General features: G+C 41.5%; 1 protein-coding gene across 3 annotated transcripts in view; it reads right to left on the bottom strand.

Moving 5' to 3' along the window:
- Positions 1 to 15,130: 15,130 nt before the first annotated feature.
- IL7R (interleukin 7 receptor) overlaps positions 15,131 to 21,066 on the bottom strand; it is a 31,291-nt gene continuing 25,355 nt past the window's right edge. For 2 of the 3 annotated variants that reach the window (XM_020911343.2, XM_070476577.1), the window contains exons 6-8: positions 20,181 to 20,274; positions 19,191 to 19,266; positions 15,131 to 18,777 (exon numbers count right to left, since the gene is read on the bottom strand). In XM_020911343.2, coding sequence (XP_020767002.2) covers positions 18,274 to 18,777; positions 19,191 to 19,266; positions 20,181 to 20,274 — 674 coding nt within the window. In that variant the 3' untranslated portion in view covers positions 15,131 to 18,273. Of the gene's footprint in view, positions 18,778 to 19,186; positions 19,267 to 20,180; positions 20,275 to 21,066 lie in introns of those variants that run through there. The other variant, XM_070476578.1, reaches the window with a different exon arrangement.

Below are 21,066 nucleotides of genomic sequence, written 5' to 3'. Positions count from 1 at the left end.
GTGGGATCTAGTTCCCTGACCAAGGATTGAACCTGGGCCCCCTGCATTGGGAGTGTGGAGTCTTAGCCCCTGGACCACCAAGGAAGTCCCTGGAATTCATCTTTTGAACTCATGCTTCTAGGCTACTCCCTAAGGCACGTGATGTCAGATTTTCTGACTCATTTTTTCTGTCTCTAATGACTGCTTCTCAGGGAACAAAAACAGTTGGGCATACCCATAGGTCCTTCATTTTGGAAAAGAAGAAGTGTGGGTGGAAGAAGAGACAGAAGGCTAAAGCTGGGCTTCTCAAGCCTTAATGAGCCTACAGGTCACTGGGATCTTGTTAATTTGCTAGTTCAGATTCAGAAGTCTGAGGTGAGGACTGAAATTCAGGCTTTCTAACAAGCTTCCCTGTGATGTTGATGCCTCTGGTCTCTGGGTAAAACTTTGAGCAGTGAGGGGAAAGAGATACCAGCTTGGTTACTTTCAGTGCATTTGGCTTACTATTTGCCCACCTTGTTGGCCATGCTAATTTATGGTTTTTGACTGCTGGGCCATCCTCTTTCATGACTTTAAAGGTGTGAAAATCTGAAGAAAGTGCCAAAGAAAGCAAGTGCTTCCCAGTTACGTGTAGGAGAGAAGTAACACTTGTGCGGTGGCATTTCAACTGGATAATTTCTCATAGTCCAAGACCTAGGCCTGCAGCCTTCCAGGCTCAAAGATCGGAGGGCGCCAGGCCACCAAGGGTAGGTTTATCTCTTAAGAGAGACCTCCACTGAGCAAGTTCATAGCAACTGATGCTAAAACTGGAATCCAAATCCTTCATCGACTATGGAGAATGCAATTCTTACGTTTGCTTAGACCACAACAGAAGACCTCATCTGGGTTTGAGGATGAGAGAATAATAGCTTTGCTCTCAGGTTGCCTTTAGCAGTGTATTCTCAGATATGACAAAGCAGTGCAAGAGGATATTTATGTGGTATGTTCGGGTAATAGTAGCTGCTATAATAAATAAACCTACACATTTTCAAAACCTCAGATGAACTTTTTTATAAGACGTAAATAGAGTCACAGATGTAGGAAAAAAAAACCTCATGGTAACCAAAAGGGTAGAGAGGAGGGATAAATTAGGAGATTGGGTTTGATATACACACACTACTATATTTAAAACATATAACTAACAAGGACCTACTTTATTGCTTTAGGGAACTCTATGCAATACTCTGTAATGACATATACAGGAAAATAATCTAAAAAGGAGAAGATGTATGTATCTGTACACCAGATTCACTTTTCTGCACAGCAGAAACGAATACAACCTTGCAAAGCAACTATACTCCAATAAGAATTAACTAAAAATATAACAAAACAAAAAACAAAAGCTCAAACATAAAATATATAATTATTTTTCATTCCTGAAGCAGTACTATGTATCTGCTGTTCATGGTCGGTGACCAGCTCCCCTCCATGCAGGGGTTTTGGGTTGCAGGACTCCTCCATGTTGTGGTTCTGCTGCTCTCTAGGGTTTCATCATCAATGATACCCACACTGCTGAAGGGGAAGAGGTATGGAGAAAGCTGAAGAGCTTTCTGAAAAGCTTTGGTCTGGAAGTGACACAAGTCGCTTCTGCTTGCACTCCATTTGATGATAAAGAGCCTTGCAGTTACACCTAAATGCAAAGGAGGCTGGGAAGAGTAGTCCCAGGCAGTTCCACCAGTGAAAATTTATCTAATTTCAGAAAAGTCCAAATTTTGATGGACAACTAGATTTTTGAGCAACCTTTGAAATAGGAGCCTCATTGCTTTCCATTTCCTTACAGAGGCTTGTTTCATTGTCTGGGAACCAATATAGAGTAAGATATCTCCCAGGGTGGAGGTAGAATGGAGGTCTGTCTATCCTTAGGCATAATGGCAATGAAGAAAACAACCTCTACAACCATATAAGCTTCAGTTCAGTTCAGTTGTTCAGTCTTGTCTGACCCTTTGCGAACCCATGGGCTGCAGCACGCCAGGCTTCCCTGTCCATCACCAACTGCCAGAGCTTACTCAAACTGATATCCATTGAATTGATGATGCCAGCCAACCATCTCATCCTCTGTTGTCCCCTTCTCCTCCCGCCTTCAGTCTTTCCCAGTATCAGGGTCTTTTCCAATGAGTCAGTTCTTTGTATCAAGTGACCAAAGTATTGGAGTTTCAGCTTTAGCATCAGTCCTTCCAGTGAATATTCAGGATTGATTTCCTTTAGGATTGACTAGTTTGGTTATCTTACAGTCCAAGGGACTCTCAAGAGTTTTCTCCGACACCACAGTTCAAAAGCATCAATTCTTCAGTGCTTAGCTTTCTTTATAGTCCAACTCTCACATCCATACATGACTACTGGAAAAACCATAGCTTTGACTAGGCAAACCTTTGTTGACAAAGTAATGTCTCTGCTTTTTAATATGCTGTCTAGGTTGGTCATAGCTTTTCTTCCAAGGAGCAAGTGTCTTTTAATTTCATGGCTATAGTCACCATCTGCAGTGATTTTGGAGCCCCCCAAAATAAGTCTGTCTCTGTTTCCTTTTTTTCCTCATCTATTTTCCATGAAGTGATGCGACCAGATGCCACGATCTCAGGTTTTCGAACGTTGAGTTTTAAGCTAGCTTTTTCACTCTCCTCTTTCACTTTCATCAAGAGGCTCTTTAGTTCCTCTTCACTTTCTGCTATAAAGATGGTGCCCCCATATAAAGTAATCATTTTCTAATCAGCAAGTCCTGTCATCTGGACCTCTTGGCCCCTTTTCAGGTTTTGATATTCATGGCATCACAACACCGATGTGACTCATCCTTTATCTGCCCCTGTGATACAAGACCTAGGAATTTTCCATCTCATTTTCAGCTACATTATCTATGTAAGGGATTTCTGTGGGTAGGTGCAGCTATGTCCCATCACACATACTGGAACCAAGTTATTCATGTTGGAAAATGAGAAAAGTTTTGCCCTTGAAACAGATCTCTAATCATGAAGTTCTTTAGTCACTGGAATCAGAACATAGGGCATGAAGATTAAAATATTTAATGAAGTTAGACTGACAATTTATTGCATTTATTTTCTAGTGAGACCCTCCAGAGACCAGTCTATGGAGGGGCTAACAAACATGCCTTCTCTGACTTGCCTTTTTTCTGACTTGTCATAGCTGACTAACAGCCCATAGGAGAGACATACACTTCACTTTGGATGTGTTAATGAAACATGTCAATTCAGTAACTCAGGATCTGGCCTGCCTTGCCTGCTTGAGGGTGATTTTTTTCTCTTTAGGCTGCTGTTATATACCTCTGTTCTAATTCACTGTGTATAAAATACCAGTCATTTTATGTTGCTCTCAGGGCTATTCTATTTCTATTACTTGGAGTGTAATTTACTGTAGCCCCAGTGAACCAACAATAGAAATAAGGTACTTTATTGTTTCATCTTAGAGGGAAAAGTTAAATCAGAAGATAATGATTTTATCTGGAGATATTTCATCAGAGTAACCAAATGATGTGATTTGATACATCATGGGGAGGAGATGACAAGGGGTGAGCACCTAGACAGTTTCAGGAGAAGGACTGGTCACCAGAAAGACTAACCACACCATTAAAGAGTGGAAACTTTGGGGCATCCCAACCTCTGAGGAGAGGAAGTGTTCTGGAGATTGAATTTAGTTCCATGGACAGTGAATCAAGCAGGTCCACCCAAGGAGTCCCAATATAAACCTTTGAACACTGAGGTTCGGTAGCACTTCCTGGTTGGTGAACAAATTGATGTGCTGGGGGATGATACACTTTGATTCCAGGAGAAGAGCAAAGAGTCCCTCCCTGAATTTCCCCTCAGATTTCACCCAATGTATCTTCATTTGGCTGGTTCTCCTGATTTGTATCTTTAATAATAAAACTAATTGTAAGTAAAGTGCTTTCCTGAGTTCTATGAGTCATTCTAGGGAATTACTGAATCTGAGGGTGCTGTGGGAACTTTAATTTCTAACTGAATGGCTATAAATTCAAGACTGTAATATAGAAATCCTGCCTGAGTTTCCCGGTGACCTGGCCTGCCCTTCAGAATTCAGACTCAAGATGCAATATCAACTCTTATCTGCTGGAAGTCTGCCAGCTTGCCCTACAGGTTTCAGAAGTGCTGGTCCTCACAATCATGTAAACCAATTTCTTAAAAGAAGTCCTCTCTCTCTTTTTATCTGTATCTCTGTCACTCTCTCTCTCTCTACACACACACACACACACACACACACACACACACACACACATACACAATTAGTTCTGTTTCTCTGGAGAATCTTGACTAATACAGAAGTAGAAGTAGCCTGGGGATCCCTGAACTAAGAAAATATCTGAAAGAAGAAGATTCTTGTTGGAGAAGAATCTTCCTACAATGAGGGAGACCTGGGTTCAATCCTTGGGTTGGGAAGATCCCCTAGAGAAGCACATGACAACCCACTCCAGTGTTCTTGCCTGGAGAATCCCCATGGACAGAGGAGCCTGGTGGGCTACAGTCCATGGGGTCACAAAGAGTTGGACATGACTGAGTGAGTAAGCGCAGTATAACTTTATCTCTGGGTAGTTAGTACCAGGAGTGGATTATACTACATCCTGTGGGGTTGCAATCTAAGTGACAAGTTAAGTCATTATTTGCTAAACTGTCTCATATTTCAAGGTTCAATTCAAAAGTTGAAAGCTTTTATAAAGCTTTCCTCAATCTTCTAGTAAGATTGACTTGCTCTTTCCTTTTCTATGCCTCTTTTGTAAAGGATATATGTATCTTTACATCATAGTCTACTAGTTGGATCTATAAGAAATATTATTTTCTCTAGTAGAGATTCATTCAGACTTGGTGCACTGCCCCATTCAAGCTGGCTGGAGTTCAGTCCAGTCACTTAGTCTTGTCTGACTCTTTTCGAACCCATGGACTGCAACATGCCAGGCCTCCCTGTTTGTCAAAAACTCCTGGAGTTTACTCAAACTCATGTCCATTGAGTTGGTGATGCCATCGAACCATCTCATCCTCAGTCGTCCCCTTCTCCTCCCGCCTTCAATCTTTCCCAGCATCAGGGTCTTTTCAAATGAGTCAGTTCTTCACATCAGGTGGCCAAAGGATTGGAGTTTCAGCTTTAGCATCAGTCCTTCTAATGAATATTCAGGACTGATTTCTTTTAGGATGGACTGGTTGGATCTCCTTTCTGTCCAAGGGACTCTCAAGAATCTTCTCCAACACCACAATTCAAGGCATCAATTTTTCGATGCTCAGCTTTCTTTACGTCCAGCTCTCACATCCATACATGACTACTGGAAAAACCATAGTTTTGACTAGATGGACCTTTGTTGGCAAAGTAATGCCTCTGCTTTTAATATGCTGTCTAGGTTAGTCATAACTTTTCTTCCAAGGAGGAAGCGTCTTTTAATTTCATGACTGCAGTCACCATCTGCATTGATTTTGGAGCCCAAGAAAATAAAGTCTGTTTCCATTGTTTTCCCATCTATTTGCCATGACGTGATGGGACCAGATGCCATGATCTCAGTTTTCTGAATGTTGAGTTTTAAACCAACTTTTTCACTCTCCTCTTTCACTTTCATCAAGAGGCTTTTTAGTTCTTCTTCACTTTCTGCCATAAGGGTGGTGTCATCTGTGTATCTGAGGTTATTGATATTTCTTCTAGCAATCTTGATTCTAGCTTGTGCTTCATCCAGCCCAGCATTTCTCATGATGTAATCTGCATATAAGTTAAATAAGCAGGGTGACAATATACAGCCTTGATGTACTCCTTTTCCTATTTGGAACCAGTCTGTTGTTCCATGTTCAGTTCTAATTGTTGCTTCCTAACCTGCATACAGATTTCTCAAGAGGCAGGTCAGATAGTCTGGTATTCCCATCTCTTTAAGAATTTTCCACAGTTTGCTGTGACCCACACAGTCAAAGGCTTTGGCATAGTCAATAAAGCAGAAGTAGATGTTTATCTGGAACTCTCTTGCTTTTTTAATGATCCAACATATGTTGGCAATTTGATCTCTGGTTCCTCTGCTTTTTCTAAATCCAGCTTGAACATTTGGAAGTTCATGGTTCACATACTGTTGAAGCCTGGCTTGGAGAATTTTCAGCACTACTTTGCTAGCATGTGATATGAGTGCAATTGTATGGTAGTTTGAGCACTTTTGGGCATTGCCTTTCTTTGGGATTGGAATGAAACCTGACCTTTTCCAGTCCTGTGGCCAGTGCTGAGTTTTCCAAATTTCCTGGCATATTGAGTGCAACACTTTTGCAGCATCATGTTTTAGAATTTGAAATAGCTCAACTGAAATTCCATCACCTCCACTAGCTTTGTTCATAATGATGCTTCCTAAGGCCCACTTGACTTCACATTCCAGGATGTCTGGCTCTAGGCAAGTGATGACACCACTGTGATTATCTGGGTCATGACGATCTTTTTTGTAAAGTTCTCCTGTGTATTCTTGCCACCTCTTCTTAATATCTTCTGCTTCTGTTAGTTCCATACCATTTCTGTCCTTTATTGAGCCCATCTTTGCATGAAATGTTCCCTTGGTATCCTTAGTTTTCTGGAAGAGATCCCTAGTCTTTCCTGTTCTATTGTTTTCCTGTCTCTTTGCATTGATCACTTAGGAAGCCTTTCTTATCTCTCCTTGCTATTCTTTGGAACTCTGCATTCAAATGGATATATCTTTCCTTTTCTCCTTTGCCTTTCACTTCTTTTCACAGCTATTTGTAAGGCCTTCTCATACAACCATTTTGCCTTTTTGCATTTCTTTTTCTTGGGGATGATCTTGATCCCTGACTCCTGCACAATGTCATGAACCTCTGTCTATAGTTCTTCAGACACTCTATCAGATCTAATCCCTTGAATCTATTTGTTACTTCCACTTAAGTGGATTTGATAAGGGATTTGATTTAGGTCATACCTGAATGATTTAGTGGTTTTCCTTACTTTCTTCAATTTAAGTCTAAATTTGGCAATAAGGAGTTTGTGATCTGAGCCACAGTCATCTCCTGGTCTTGTTTTTGTTGACTGTCTAGAGCTTCTCCATCTTTGGCTGCAAAGAATATAATCAATCTGATTTTGGAATTTGACCATCTGGTGATGTCCATGTGTAGAGTCTTCTCTTGTGTTGTTGGAAGAGGGTGTTTGCTATGACCAGTGCATTCTCTTGGCAAAACTCTATTAGCCTTTGCTGTGCTTCATTCAGTACTCCAAGCCCAAATTTGCCTGTTACTCCAGGTATTTCTTGACTTCTACTTTTGCATTCCAGTCCCCTATAATGAAAAGGACATCTTTTTTGGGTGTTAGTTCTAGAAGGTCTTGTAGGTCTTCACAGAACCATTCAGCTTCTTCAACATTACTGGTCAGGGCATAGACTTGGTTTACTATGATAATGAATGGTTTGCTTTGTAGGTGAACAGAGATCATTCTGTTGTTTTGAGATTGCATCGAAGTATTGCATTTCAGACTCTTTTGTTGACTATGATGCCTACTCCATTTCTTCTAAGAGATTCTTGCCCACAGTAGTATATATAATGGTTATCTGAGTTAAATCCACCCATCCCAGTCCATTTTAGGTCACTGATTCCTAAAATGTCGATGTTTACTCTTGTCATCTCCTGTTTGACCACTTCCAATTTGCCTTGATTCATGGACCTCACTTTGCAGGTTCCTATGCAATATTGCTCTTTATAGCATTGGACTTTACTTCCATCACCAGTCACATCCACAACTGGGTGTTGTTTTTTGCTTTGACTCTATCTCTTCATTCTTTCTGAAGTTATTTCTCCTCTGATCTCCAGTAGCATATTGGGCACCTAATGACCTCAGGAGTTATCTTTCAGAGTCCTATCTTTTTGCCTTTTCATACTGTTTATGGGGTTCTCAAGGCAAGAATACTGAAGTGGTTTGTCATTCCCTTCTCCAGTAGACCACATTTTGTCAGAACTCTCTACCATGACCCGTCTGTCTTGCGTGACCCTACATGGCATGGCTCATAGTTTCATTGAGTTAGACAAGGCTGTGGTCCAGGTGATCAGACTGGTTAGTTTTATGTGATTGTGGTTTTTCAGTCTGTCTGCCCTCTGATGGTGAAGGATAAGAGGCTTATGGAAGCTTCCTGATGGGAGAGACTGACTGAGGGGAAAACTGGGTCTTGTTATGATGGGTGGGTCCCTACTCAGTAAATCTTTAATTTTCTGTTGATGGGTGGGGCTATGTTCCCTCCCTGTTGTTTGACCTGAAGCCAAACTATGGTGAAGATAATGGGTACCTCCTTCAAAAGATCACATGCATGTACTGCTATACTAAGTGCCCCTAACCCTACAGCAGGCCACCACCAACCCATGCCTCTGCCAGAGAGTCCTGGACACACACAGGAAAGTCTGGGTCAGTCTCTTGTGGGGTCACTGTTCCTTTCTCCTGGATCCTGGTGTGCACAAGGTTCTGTTTGTGCCTTCCAAGAGTCTGTTTCCCCAGTCCTATGTAAGTTCTGGTGGTTCCATGGTGGGATTAATGGCAACCTTCTCCAAGAGGTCTTATGCCATACCCAGGTCTGCTGCACCCAGAGCCCCTGCCCCTGAGGCAGTCAACTGCTGACCCATACCTCTGCAGGAGACAAACACGGTTCTGTCTCAAATACACTTCTGGCTGGAGGTAACTCAAGTCTTTCTTGGGATTCCCACCTTAAGCTGTTCTGTGGTTCTTTAGCCTGGTATGTAGTGGGGGAGGGTGTAACTCAGATCACACGGGTTATTCCTGAGATGTCTGCTGTCTCTCTTTTCAGGGTCTCTTATACAGAGTGAATCTCAGTGGCTTATCTATCATACTTAGGAAATGACAACTTTTAAAAAATTAGTATTTATTGGGGTATAGTTGTTTTACGTGGAGAAGGAAATGGCAACCCACTCCAGTATCATTGCCTGGAGAATCCCGTGGATAGAGGAAGCTGGAGGGCTACAGTCCATGGGGTCACAGAGTCAGACACAACTTAGCAACTGAACAACAAAAACAAGGGTTGATTTACAATTTTGTGTTAGTTTCTACAATACAGCAAAGTGAAACAGTTATACATATATCAGTACACATTGCCATTCCTTTTTAGATTCTTTTCCCATAGAGGCCATTACAGAATACTGTGTAGAGTTCCCTGGGCTATATAGTAGGTTCTTATTAGTTATCTGTTTTATATATAGCAGCAGGTGTATGCCAGTCCCAATCTCCCAATTTATCTTTCTTCCTCTTTTCCTTCTTGGTAATCATAGCTTTGTTTTCTACAACTGTGACTCTATATCTTTTATAAATAAATGCATTTGGGCCATTTGTCATAGTCCACATACAAGAGATATCACCTGATTTTTTTTGTCTTTCTTTGTCTGACTTAACTCAGTATGACAATCTCTAGATCCATCTGTGTTGCTGCAAATGGCATTGTGTATGTGTTAGTTGCTCAGTTGTGTCTGACTCTTTGTGACCCCATGGATTGTAGCCTTCAAGGCTCCTCTGTCTATGGGATTCTCCAGGCAAGAATACTAGAGTGGGTAGCTGTTCCTGGGGAACTTCCCAACCCAGGGATCGAACCCAGGTCTCCTGATTACAGATTCTTTACAGTCTGAGACACCAGGGAGGGCCCAAATGGCCTTATTTCATTCTTATTATCTCTGTGTAGTATTCCATTGTATATATGTACCACATCTATATCCATTCCTCTACTGATGGACATTTAATTTGCCAACATTGAGAGGTGACAAAGGGAGTAAGTGAGAAGTTCACTTTTGAGAAAGCTATGGGTATTTAAGGGAGAAATACAACAGGCATTTGGATAGTTATTCATTCATTCAGTCAATAAATACTTATTTAGCAAATACTGCTCTAGAGGCTGGGAATTAAGCCTTGAGCAAAAGAAATATGATATATTTACTTATGAAAGTTCAATATAGAAGGCAAAATTCTAAAGTTCGAGGTGTAGGTCTGGATGATAGAAAAATCTTGAAGGTGAAAGAGCCAAATAATTAATAAAAAAGGCAGATGTATAGGAGAGATTGGATGAATGAAGGAGCAAGTTTCTGGAGATGAAGGAAGGACTGAGGTAAAGGACATTAATGGTGATATTGTCTTCTACCGAGGGAGTGACAGCTCATTTTTGATGAGGGAAAGAGTTGATAGAGGTTTATGGGGATTTGGGAGTTTTGTAGATAGAAATAGTAGACAAAGAGGAAACCCAAGTTATGACTTGATTTTCTTAAAGTAATGGCATGATCATCTTCTGAGAATGAGAAGGACTGAGATTCAGTGGAGGACTTGAAGTGAAGGTTTGTTTAGTGATGGAGTACATTGGCATAGGTTGCTGCCAAATAAATAAAGAAAAACACAGATTTGTAAGGACTCTGTTTGGCAGTATTGTGAGATTTTTTTTCACTAGGACAGACCAGCAGAGTCACGTGGGCTCCCCCTCAACATGTATTTTTCTATATGATATTTGGAATAACATACACACACATGTTGTGGAAGGGAAGGCTAGACATCAGTTATTAAATATGATTATTTCTTAGGAGTGGGATATTGGGGAGCAAAGTTTTGTACATGTTATACAATATATTTCTATGTTTCTTAAATTGTAGGGAAGAGGCAAGAGTCATTTTAGTAATGAAGTATTAATAAATATTTAATGAAGTAATTCAGCATATGAAAATATTGTAATCAAAGACCTTTTATTTTTAAAATTTGATTCACTTGTGTTTCCAAATATGCAATCATTTCATCTGCCAATACTGATCATTTCATTTCCTTCTGTGTAATATTTACACTTCTTACTTTTTTCCTTGTCTGCCTGCATTTCCCAGAATATGTAGGACACTGTTAAATGTGATGACAATGGAATTTCCTTTGTGTTATCTCTAAATTCAATGGAGTATAACTTTTAATATTTTACCACTGAGCATGATCCTAGTTTATGTTCTACTCTTATTTTACTAAAGCTTTATGTTTAAAAAAATCCTAAATGCCACTCAGATCTACTTTGGCAGTTTCATACCATAATTCATAAAAGTTGATTGATATGTTAAAAAAGGGATTTTACAGCATAGCATATTCACCAGTATTTTGCTGAAGCATGTATTAAATCCCTATCTAATTAAACTATTTCATAGGATATAAAGTAATATTTCAGTGTTTTCAGTGGGTAACAGTGTTTTTAGCTTCATACCAAAATGTTTTCTGATTATTTCGCATTTTATCTAATGACTAGTGCAGCAACTTTGCAGCAACTAATTTGTTATTAAAAGAAAAAGTCTCTGCAAGTTCTTTTCTCCTCCTTAATGAGTAATCTTTACCCAGAGTAGAAAGGCGTTGGCCCTCATGATTTACGGTTTAGGAATCCACCAGATTAAAACTCAAATGTTAAGCACTGAAACTTTATTTTTCAAACCTCTGTGGCTTTGCAAGTTGTTTGCGTCTCATTTCACCAGTGTCTTGAGCAGCGTTAACATGTCTCTTGGACCCACTAGGTTTTACGCATCACACATCTGTCTGAAAAACTGCCTCATTGCAAGCTGTATACAAATCCCACACAAATACCACAAGTTATTAAAATTTAGAAGCTGAGTTAGACTTCAAATATGGATCTAAAATACGCTAAATAAATGAACAAACAAAATTAAATGTAGATATTCATCAAAGAAAGGAAGCTTTGGAAAATTCTTCCCCTCCTCACCCCACCCTCTTGTTTCTCCACTTCTGTGGTTACAGTGGTTAAGAGTGCAGCTGGGGAGGTAACCGTGGAAGGGAAAACTGACTGCTTGCACGTGGCTGCCCAGATGGGCTCTTCTCTCAGGGATGCTGTGCTTGCCTCTGCCTAAGTTGGCTTTCTTCTGTCTTGAATGGTGATGAGGAATTACCTTGACTAATACAACATCATTCACTAACATTGATTCATTCAATATGTTTATGATTGTCTCTAGATTTATGATTGAGTGCCTTATAGATTTTAGACACTGTGTTTAGCAGCACACAAGAAACCCCAAGTAAGTCACAGTCCTGTCAGGGTACTCAGAAGGGGTACCCTGACAGTAGGGGCATCAGAAAAATTGTTGTTTAGTTGGCCAGTTGTGTCCAACTCTTCTGTGACGCCATGGACTGTAGCCTGCTAAGCTCCTCTGTCCATGGGATTTCCCAGGCAAGAATACTGGATTAGATTGCCATTTTCTTCTCTAGGAGATCTTCCTGACCCCTACATCTCCTGCGTTGGCAGGTGGATTCTTTACTACTGAGCCACCAGGGAAGCCCATCAGACAAGACAGGCAAAAACAAATCAGTGTGGTGACTATAGGGGTAAATATAAAGTGCTGTAAGTTTCCTTCATAAACTCTGACACATATATGATATTTATTGTGTCTTATGTCTAATTAAAATCCTCCCAAGTATCCTCTTCCCCCATCAGTTCAGTTCAGTTCAGTTCAGTCACTTGGTTGTGTCCGACTCTTTGTGATTCCATGGACTGCAGCATGCCAGGCCTTCCTGTCCATCACAAACTCCTGGAGCTTGCTCAGACTCAGGTCCATTGAGTTGGTGATGCCATCCAACCATTTCATCTTCTATTGTCCCCTTCTCCTCCTGCTTTCAATCTTTCCCAGCATTAGGGTCTTTTCTAATGAGTCAGTTCTTCACATCAGATGACCAAAGGATTGGAGCTTCAGCTTCAGTATCTGTCCTTCAGGACTGATGAATATTCAGGACTGATTTCCATTAGGATTGACTGGTTTGATCTCCTTGCAGTCTAAAGGATTCTCAAGAGTCTTCTACAACACCATAGTTCAAAAGCATCAATTCTTCGATGTTCAGTTTTCTTTATAGTTCAACTTTCACATCCATACATGACTACTGGAAAAACCGTATGTTTGCCTGGACAGACCTTTGGCAAAGTAACGTCTCTGCTTTTTAATATGCTGTGTGGGTTGGTCATAGCTTTTCTTACAAGGAGGAAGCATCTTTTAATTTCATGGCTGCAGTCACCATCTGCAGTGATTTTGGAGCCCAAGAAAACACAGTCTGTCATTGTTTCCCCATCTATTTGCCATGAAGAAATAGAGCCAGATGCCACGATCTCAGTTTTCTAAATGTTGAGTTTTAAGCCAACTTTTTCACTCTCCTCTTTCACTTTCATCAAAAGGCTCTTTAGTTCTTCTTCACTTTCTGCTGTAAGAGTGGTGTCATCTGCATATCTGAGGTTACTGATATTTCTCCCAGCAATCTTGATTCCAGCTTGTGCTTCACCCAGCCTGCTATTTCGCATGATGTACTCTGCATATAAGTGAAATAAGCAGGGTGACAATACACAGCCTTGACATACTCCTTTCCTGATTTGGAACCAGTCTGTTGTTCCACGTCCAGTTCTAACTGTTGCTTCTTGACCTGCATACAGATTTCTCAGGAGGCAGGTAAGGTGGTCTGATATTCCTGTCTCTTGAAGAATTTTCCTCCATACACTATATCAAAATCTTAGACTGGCTTGCCAAATGCTTGACCACTGGTCCCACCAGTAATACCAAGTGCCATCTCATCCATCACTCAGCATATTCTTTGGACCAAGGATGCTAAGTTAAGGAGATGCCCAAAGACAGCTTCCATTGAACCATGTGCTGAGTGAACTGGCATACTCCACTCTCTCTTTGAGATACTTTGACTCACATATTGGAACTTGGGTGCTGGCAGGCCCAACAAGTAAGATATAAACTCACCCAAGTCAGTTGTGTTTCCAAGCTCGTTTAGGCCTGTTGGACTTTATACTGTAATTGCAGGATGCAAGCTGGGGAAATGTAAGTATGCATGGAAAGACGGCTGTTGATCCTGGAGAACTACCTCAAATGGTTTGAAAAGACTCACTGAAGTCATGGTGAAAGATTATTGCTAGCAAACAGGGTAGGAAAAGTGATGGTAAAAGACTGGAGTGAAAAAAAAAAAAAAGACTGGAGTGGAGAGACTCCTTAAAAACCTATGTATCTACACTTAGTATCTTGGAAAGTGTTTGAAAATCTTTTTCCATTTTAAAGAAAGCAAAACTAGAAGGAGTAGATGAGGTGCTACTGGCATGTGTCACTTAAGAAAGACAATGTGGAACTACAATCAATGACCCAGAGGAATAGCCTTGGCCTTGTAATGAAAAGGGATGAATGGGCATGCACTCATATGTTTTAAATAAGATGTTCAAGGTAGCTATGTATTATTTTTCATGAAAGCGTCCTGTGTCTAACTTACAGAAGTAACTGCCAACACCCTGCTCTTCCCAACTGAGACAGATAAGAAGACAGCGTCTCCTGTATTTGTAACTCCCTAGATGGTTCAGAGGCTGCCTCAGCTCCATCACTGTTGAACAAGCTGTTCCGCTGCTGGGAAATGCCCTCCTTCTGCTCCAGGTTCTGTTAGCTGATACTTTTCTACTTTGCGCTGACTTCACGCTACTTCTTGGTTGTTGCTGTTCAGTGGCTCATTTGTGTCTGATTCTTTGTGACCCCATGGACTGCAGCATGTCAGATGTCCCTGTCCTTTGCCATCTCCCAGAGTTTGCTCAAACTCATGTCCATTGAGTCCATGATACCATCCATCCATCTCAACTTCTGTTGCCCCCTTCTCCTCTTACCCTCAATCTTTCCCAGCATCAGGGTCTTTTCCACTGAGTTGGCTCTTAGTGGTCAAAGTATTGGAACTTCAGCTTCAGCATCAGTCCTTCCAATTAATATTCAGGGTTGATTTCCTTTAGGATTGATTCCTTTTCTGCTTAGCCAGAGTTAGCTTCTATAGCTTAAAACTAAGCTTCATGATTTATATTTTGACTCATTGCTCTGGTACAACATTGTTGCTCTGAGTCTTTGTCCCTGTGTGATTATGAGCTGGAAATATCCCATCTTATCTCTGTAACCCCAGAATTCAGCCTAGGGCAAAGTAATGCATAGCACATGCTCAACAAACTGCTAATTCGTTAATTTACAAATGAATGACTTAACTGATGAAAAAAAGTTTCCTATGAAAACCCCAGGTCGTAAAAAGACAGCAAATGACTCTGATATGTCTCCAGTGGCTGAGGAGAAGTGTGGCCCATTCTAGTTAGCCTTCTATTCCTATTTCAAGAAGACAAGGGCAGTCACAGAGAGTTCTGTAGCATTTAATTAAATATATGATTGTAATACACATTGGATATATGTAATATACTTAGCAGCTCTGCAGAATGTTTGTAATGCATGTGGAAAGTACACAGTCAAATCAGAGACTTTCAGTGTAGTGAACAATGGATATGTTAAAGAATACCTTCAAAGAAAAACCACTGGACTGGCAGAAATGCCATCCGATCTGCATCATTCTAGCTGTCTGATCTCATATGCTCACCATCTTCCTGGTCCAAGTCTTGTAGTCTCTCGAAACAGTCCATGCCTGACTTTTCTGAAGCCAATTCCCCTGAAAATCAAATGAAGGTAAAATGTCTGTCGAATAAGCTAAGGTTTTCTAGCTTCAGATATGGTTGTTTAATTGACCAATTTTGCTGCCTAATTATCAATTTTCATTTCATGCTATAAGAACAAACAGTTTGCATCTCTGGTTTATACACTGTCTCTGACCAGGAGTTTTTCTGTTTTAATGAAATCCCAAAGGGGGTTGGTCAGAACAAACTTGTCATCTTACATTATACACAGTCCCTGAGTACATAATCAAGCATTAGCAGCAGTTATGATTATAAGAGTATGATACATAGATTTTACACATCTCTGGTAACAGACATTCACACACTGAATTCAAATGATAATCTGCGTCAAACAACATTAAAACAGATTTTAAAGCTGGAGGGAATTTGATCTTCCTTGAGACCTATCCCTTTCTTTCTTTGAGAGATGATTTATTTACATGAGGGATACAAAGTTACACCTTCCAGTCCTGACTTGACATGTAAGGTTGAGTAACTTACCTGTCCTGTCCATGTCCCAGTTTTCACATAAGGCAAAGATAATGATAATAAGTAAATAGGACCTCTGTGACTAAGGTGCAAGAGGCTTGTGAGGTTTCCTGTGGTAACCTGTTCCTTGAGACTTGGTTCACATTTCTACAGAAGGTAAAGACCCCACATCCACCTGTTGGCAAATGTCTCCTGCTCACATGCCAGGCAGATTCTGCTTTTCCTCCACACAGATGGGCACCCCTTTTTGTGGCATTTTCCCTGACTGTCTTCCAACAGGGTACTTTAAACATGTCTCCATTATAGCATTTTGTGTTATTATAACCACTCATTTTGAAAGCTACCTTTTATTAGATATTTAAGGGAAGGGTCCCAATCTTGTTTGTCTTAGACCCAGACTACCACTGTGGCTGGCACAGAGCAAGATTTCCATAAATACATACCAAGAAAACTAAATGGATAATGCTATGGAAGTGCTTTGAAAAATCACAAAAGCACTGAGCAAATCTAAGGGATTATGGGACCATAGTCATGACTACTGATTCAGAGAAAAGGCCTTGGAAGGCACAACTCTGCACGGATCTGATTATCATTAGGCATCTAAGCCAAAGATAAGGTCTATTAGTCCACTATTTAAAACTCCCTTCAGAGACATCACAAAATAAAACCAACACGAAAATTAAAAAAAATAAAAAACTTAGTCTCCTACCCAAACAAACTAAAAACAGAACAAAGAAAAAATGCAAAATGTAAACAACAACAACAAGAACAACAAGGACCAACTCCTAAAGAACAACATTGACCTTAGACCGGTGTCCTTCTTGGTCTATGTACACCCAGAGTCAGGGTTGTGTTGGGGGTGGTCTGGGGATCTGTGGAAAGGGATCAACTGCACTCCCCTGAGCTGAGAGTGCTATGCTGTCTTGACTTGGCTTGAGACAGTCTCTAATTGTTTATCTGGACCAAGAAATGCAAGAAGACACACATCATATATTCTCTAAACCTTCAAGAACATGGCCACAATTGGCTCACGTGCAACATGGGCTTGTAATTCCTTCTCCCTGAAGTTTTTGGCAGCATTCATACTTGTAGAAATTGGGGACAGCAGATGTATTTGGGTTGGGGAGTCTCTACACACAGAGGAGAGTTTGCTTTGGCTCATTGCTCGAATATATCAGTGTCCAGAGTCGGTAAGAGGTTCTTCCATTATCAAGGGAGGTCATTGGGTGGCAGGAGCAAGAGGGTCCTAACAGTAAGTAACAATAGAAATTCTGGGCTTCTAGTTGATTCTCCTTTAAGCACTTGTTAAGAAAAATGGAATAAAATGGGCTTTGTAGCTTTTTGTAGACATGGCTGGTTGTGGTGCTTTTATACATCATGAGACCATTCCTCCCCACCATCTTCCTTGTAGTTCTTTTAGTTCCACTGAACATAGATCCCCATTTTCCTGGGACATTTCAGTTTACAATTATTGTCCTGGAGTGCTAACTTATAACTTTCCTTTTCACCTGCAAAAGTGACCCAGTTTAGACAATTCATTATACCAGGGGTCCCCAACCTCCATAATTTAATGCCTAAAGTGGAGCTGATGTGATCATAACAAAAATAAAGTGCAAAATAAATGCGATGCACTTGAACCATCCTGAAACCATTCCCACCCCCACCGCATCATCCTTGGAAAAATTGTCTTCCATGAATCTGGTTTCTGGTGCCAAAAAGGTTGGAAACAACTACATTATAGAGTGACCAGGATCTAGGTGAAGTTTGGCACTGGAGAGTAGGACAGTCCCTGACTGAGGAAGGCATGTGACTTGGAAGAGACTCCAGCTAGACTCTTGGGCAGCAAAACTTGATTCTACCTCTTGCTGGGTGGGGAACATGGACAGATTAATTTAAACCACAGTTTCATCATCTGTGACACGGGGAATAATGCCAGTTGAGCCCACCTCCCAGGATTACTGTGAGGATGCAGCGAGACAAGACGTGCAGAGCACGCAGCACAACGCTGTGTACATAGTGAGTCCTGGTCATGGTATCCAACGCCCTGTTCTCCTTTCCCTCTTTCTTCCCTTGCTCCCTTTATGTCCTCCCCAGCCCTCTGTCATTTCCTCCACCCTTCCTTTCCCTCTTTCCCTTTTTTCCTTTCTGAAATAAATGAATCATGGCATTGCCTGAAACAGAATGCCCCTATCTCCTGCCTCCTGCCCCAGAAGTGCTGCTTCAGAATCCTTGACCATGCAGAAGGACCACGTTCAATTTGTTTTTTTGTGCTGTGGGGGAGAGTAGGACTCAGTCATCTTCATTCACCATAATGGTTCTGATCTTGGGTTTCTTACAACTCACTGGTTTTGGTAGAAGCTGGACATGGTGACATAGGCTTCTTCTTGACTTGATCCCAAGGAAGTGAGGATGGGCTGACCCGGGGCAACAGGGTTCAATGTCAGGATTCCGGGTTGGAATGGAAATGGAGGGCGCAGGGAGCTGTTTGTAGTTCCAGGTCCAAGCAGCAGGTCCTGGTACACTAGAGGTCTGCTCTTGCCACCTTCCCTGCCATTAGGAGACCTGGAGGAGGGGAGCCCAGGGGCGTCACACACACTGGCATTCCCAGCCAGGCATCTGAATGGTGACTCTCCTCTGAAAACTTTAGGGGTAATGCCTGCTTGCTCGGAAGGCCAGCTGGGACCCTGCATCCCGCCTCTGAGCCTCTGCTTCTCACTCTCCTCTAGCTGCGGAGAAAAAGGGTCTTGCAGGAAGCCTTCTGCTTCATCTCTAGCTTGAATGCCATCCACCTTATGAATCTGGCAGTCCAGGAAACTTTCAGGATTGAAACTCACATTCAAATTCTGCATCAAAAAAAGAGGGAAGACATTAAGACTGCACCAGACAGACACATCACCAAATGATCTGTTCAGGAAAAGAGCTAAAGAACTTTCTGACAAGGGTTTATAGGGAATGTCAGAGAATTACCCATGTTCTAGCTGACTCTTTGCCTCTGAAGGTGCTGTGACATTTCAGTGTCTAAAGTGACCACTTGCCATGACCTCCATCCCTGGGGGGAGCCCAGGAAATTCTGAGACTTGTATTTCATTTTAGTTTCCTACTTCCAGAAACCTGCTGCTGGCATCATCTGAGGGACCCTAGTTATGTGATGCACAAAAGACCAGCACTTGAGGTTCAGCCTGTCTGCATCCTACAGTGTCATTCTTGGCAATTGGGATGCCTTTGACAGAGTGAAAGAAGTATCAGAAGCACTCACTTTTTTTGGTTTCTTGCACAGTTGTTCCAGAGTCTTCTTATGATCAGGGAGACTGGGCCATATGATAGGCTTAATTCTGAAATAAGAAGACATTGACGATGAGATGAAGGAGTAAGGAGCAGACACATAGATCTTCCCACTTATTCTGAGCTAGCAGTCAGAAGAGCAGATTTTTTCCCTTGGCTCTGCCACACTATGTGGATGACCTTGGACAAGTGACCTGCTTTCTCTGGGCCTCAGTGTCCCATTGGTCCATGGAGAGGTTGGACCAGAGACCGTGGTCAGTGATCTATTCTGTGAACAAGACAACAATGAAATACCCCTGGGAAGGAGCCCCAGAGAAAAGGGACAATGAGGCTTGGCAATGGTGTAGCAATGAAAGTAAAATATGATCTGCTCATCTACTTCTCAGAATAGGCATTGTCATTTTACTCTTCTCTTCACTGGAAGCAACTCCTCTGTGCTGATTTTGGTGGAAGAGAGACATATTTTCTAAGTTGCTCAGGGAAATTGCTTTAGGTTGGTACTTTCCAAACTGAAGTATCTTGGGGATGTGTGACACTTTGAGGACATCTTGCTAAAACATTAATAGCCTGACGGGTCGTGTCTAAATGATGAAATAAGCATGGCCTTCTCATGGGGCAGAAGGCAAAAGGGCCTTGAGTTTGTGTGCTGAAGACTTCAAAAACATCTGCATTTCCCAGGGTGCCTTCACTTGCAGAAGCTTTCTGGAGGGATGGCTGTTAGTCTCTTAGGACACTTTAGTGGAAGGTTTGAGGGGAGGGCTTGCCTTGTGTTCAGTTTATATATTTTTACCTCTTGTGAAATTAACTATGGAAATTCATCCGTGCCTGAGGATGAGCATGGGCACTGTAATTCCTGAAATACCTTATTTCTCTTTGTAGTTTTCTTATCCATAAATAGGATTAGAGTTCTGTCTGGAATCGCAAATAACCGTAACCACTCTCTTGATCAGTAAACGAAATTTACCTTTTTTTCCATAACACACAGGCCAGAGTGACCATCAGAGCCACAGAGAAGAAGCTCAGAATGCTGATAGTTAGTAACACAGGATCCGTCTCCCCTGGAAGGCAAGGACAGATCTTGGTTAGTAGTCGTTAAGCATGTGATGGGGGAGACTTTCAGGATGCTTTGAGTTTATTGAATAACTTGAGTACATTTAATATTTCTTGAAAGTTTGCTTTTCAGTAAAGAGGATGATGTACTAGCTTTTATGGGGGAATTTTAGCTTCAGTAAGTGGCACTGTTGCCGAAACTCAGCCTCTGTTTACTGGTCCTGAATAGAAACATGGAGACAGTGTTTTGGGTGAATTACAAAAGATAGATTTTATTGTTTTGCCAGGCAAAGAGGGTCACAGTGGGCTAATGCCCTCAAGACTATGTGACCTGCCTTGGACGGGGGAATGAGAAGTCTTATAGTATTCAAAGAGCAGAGCATGATCAGCTTGTGGACATTCTTCTGATTGGTTGGTGATGAGGTAATGGGGAGTCAGCATTACCAGCCTTCTGGTTCCAATCAGTCTAGGATCTATGTTCTGGAGTTTGGCAGTTTTCGTCTGGTGGAGGTCTGTTTCCTGTTAAAAACAACTTGGGAATGTGTATCAGGTCTTTATCTGCATCTTTCAGGAAACTGAGATGCTAATTCTGCTGGGGGCAGATTTGTAACCTAAACTGTTTCCAGTTCACCAGTCAGTGGCTTCCCAGGTGGCTCAGTGGTAAAGAATCTGCCTGCCAACGCAGGAAACATGGGTTCAATCCCTGGGTTGGGAGGATTCCCTGAGGAGGAAATGGCTGCCCACTCTAGTATTCCTGACTGGAAAATCCTATGGACAGAGGAGCCTGGCAGGCTACAGTC

This window comes from Odocoileus virginianus, chromosome 14 (assembly GCF_023699985.2).
Source record: "Odocoileus virginianus isolate 20LAN1187 ecotype Illinois chromosome 14, Ovbor_1.2, whole genome shotgun sequence".
Classification (NCBI taxonomy): domain Eukaryota; kingdom Metazoa; phylum Chordata; class Mammalia; order Artiodactyla; family Cervidae; genus Odocoileus; species Odocoileus virginianus.
The sequence above is the reverse complement of the archived record's forward strand: the minus strand, read 5'-3'. Positions and strand labels throughout refer to the sequence as shown.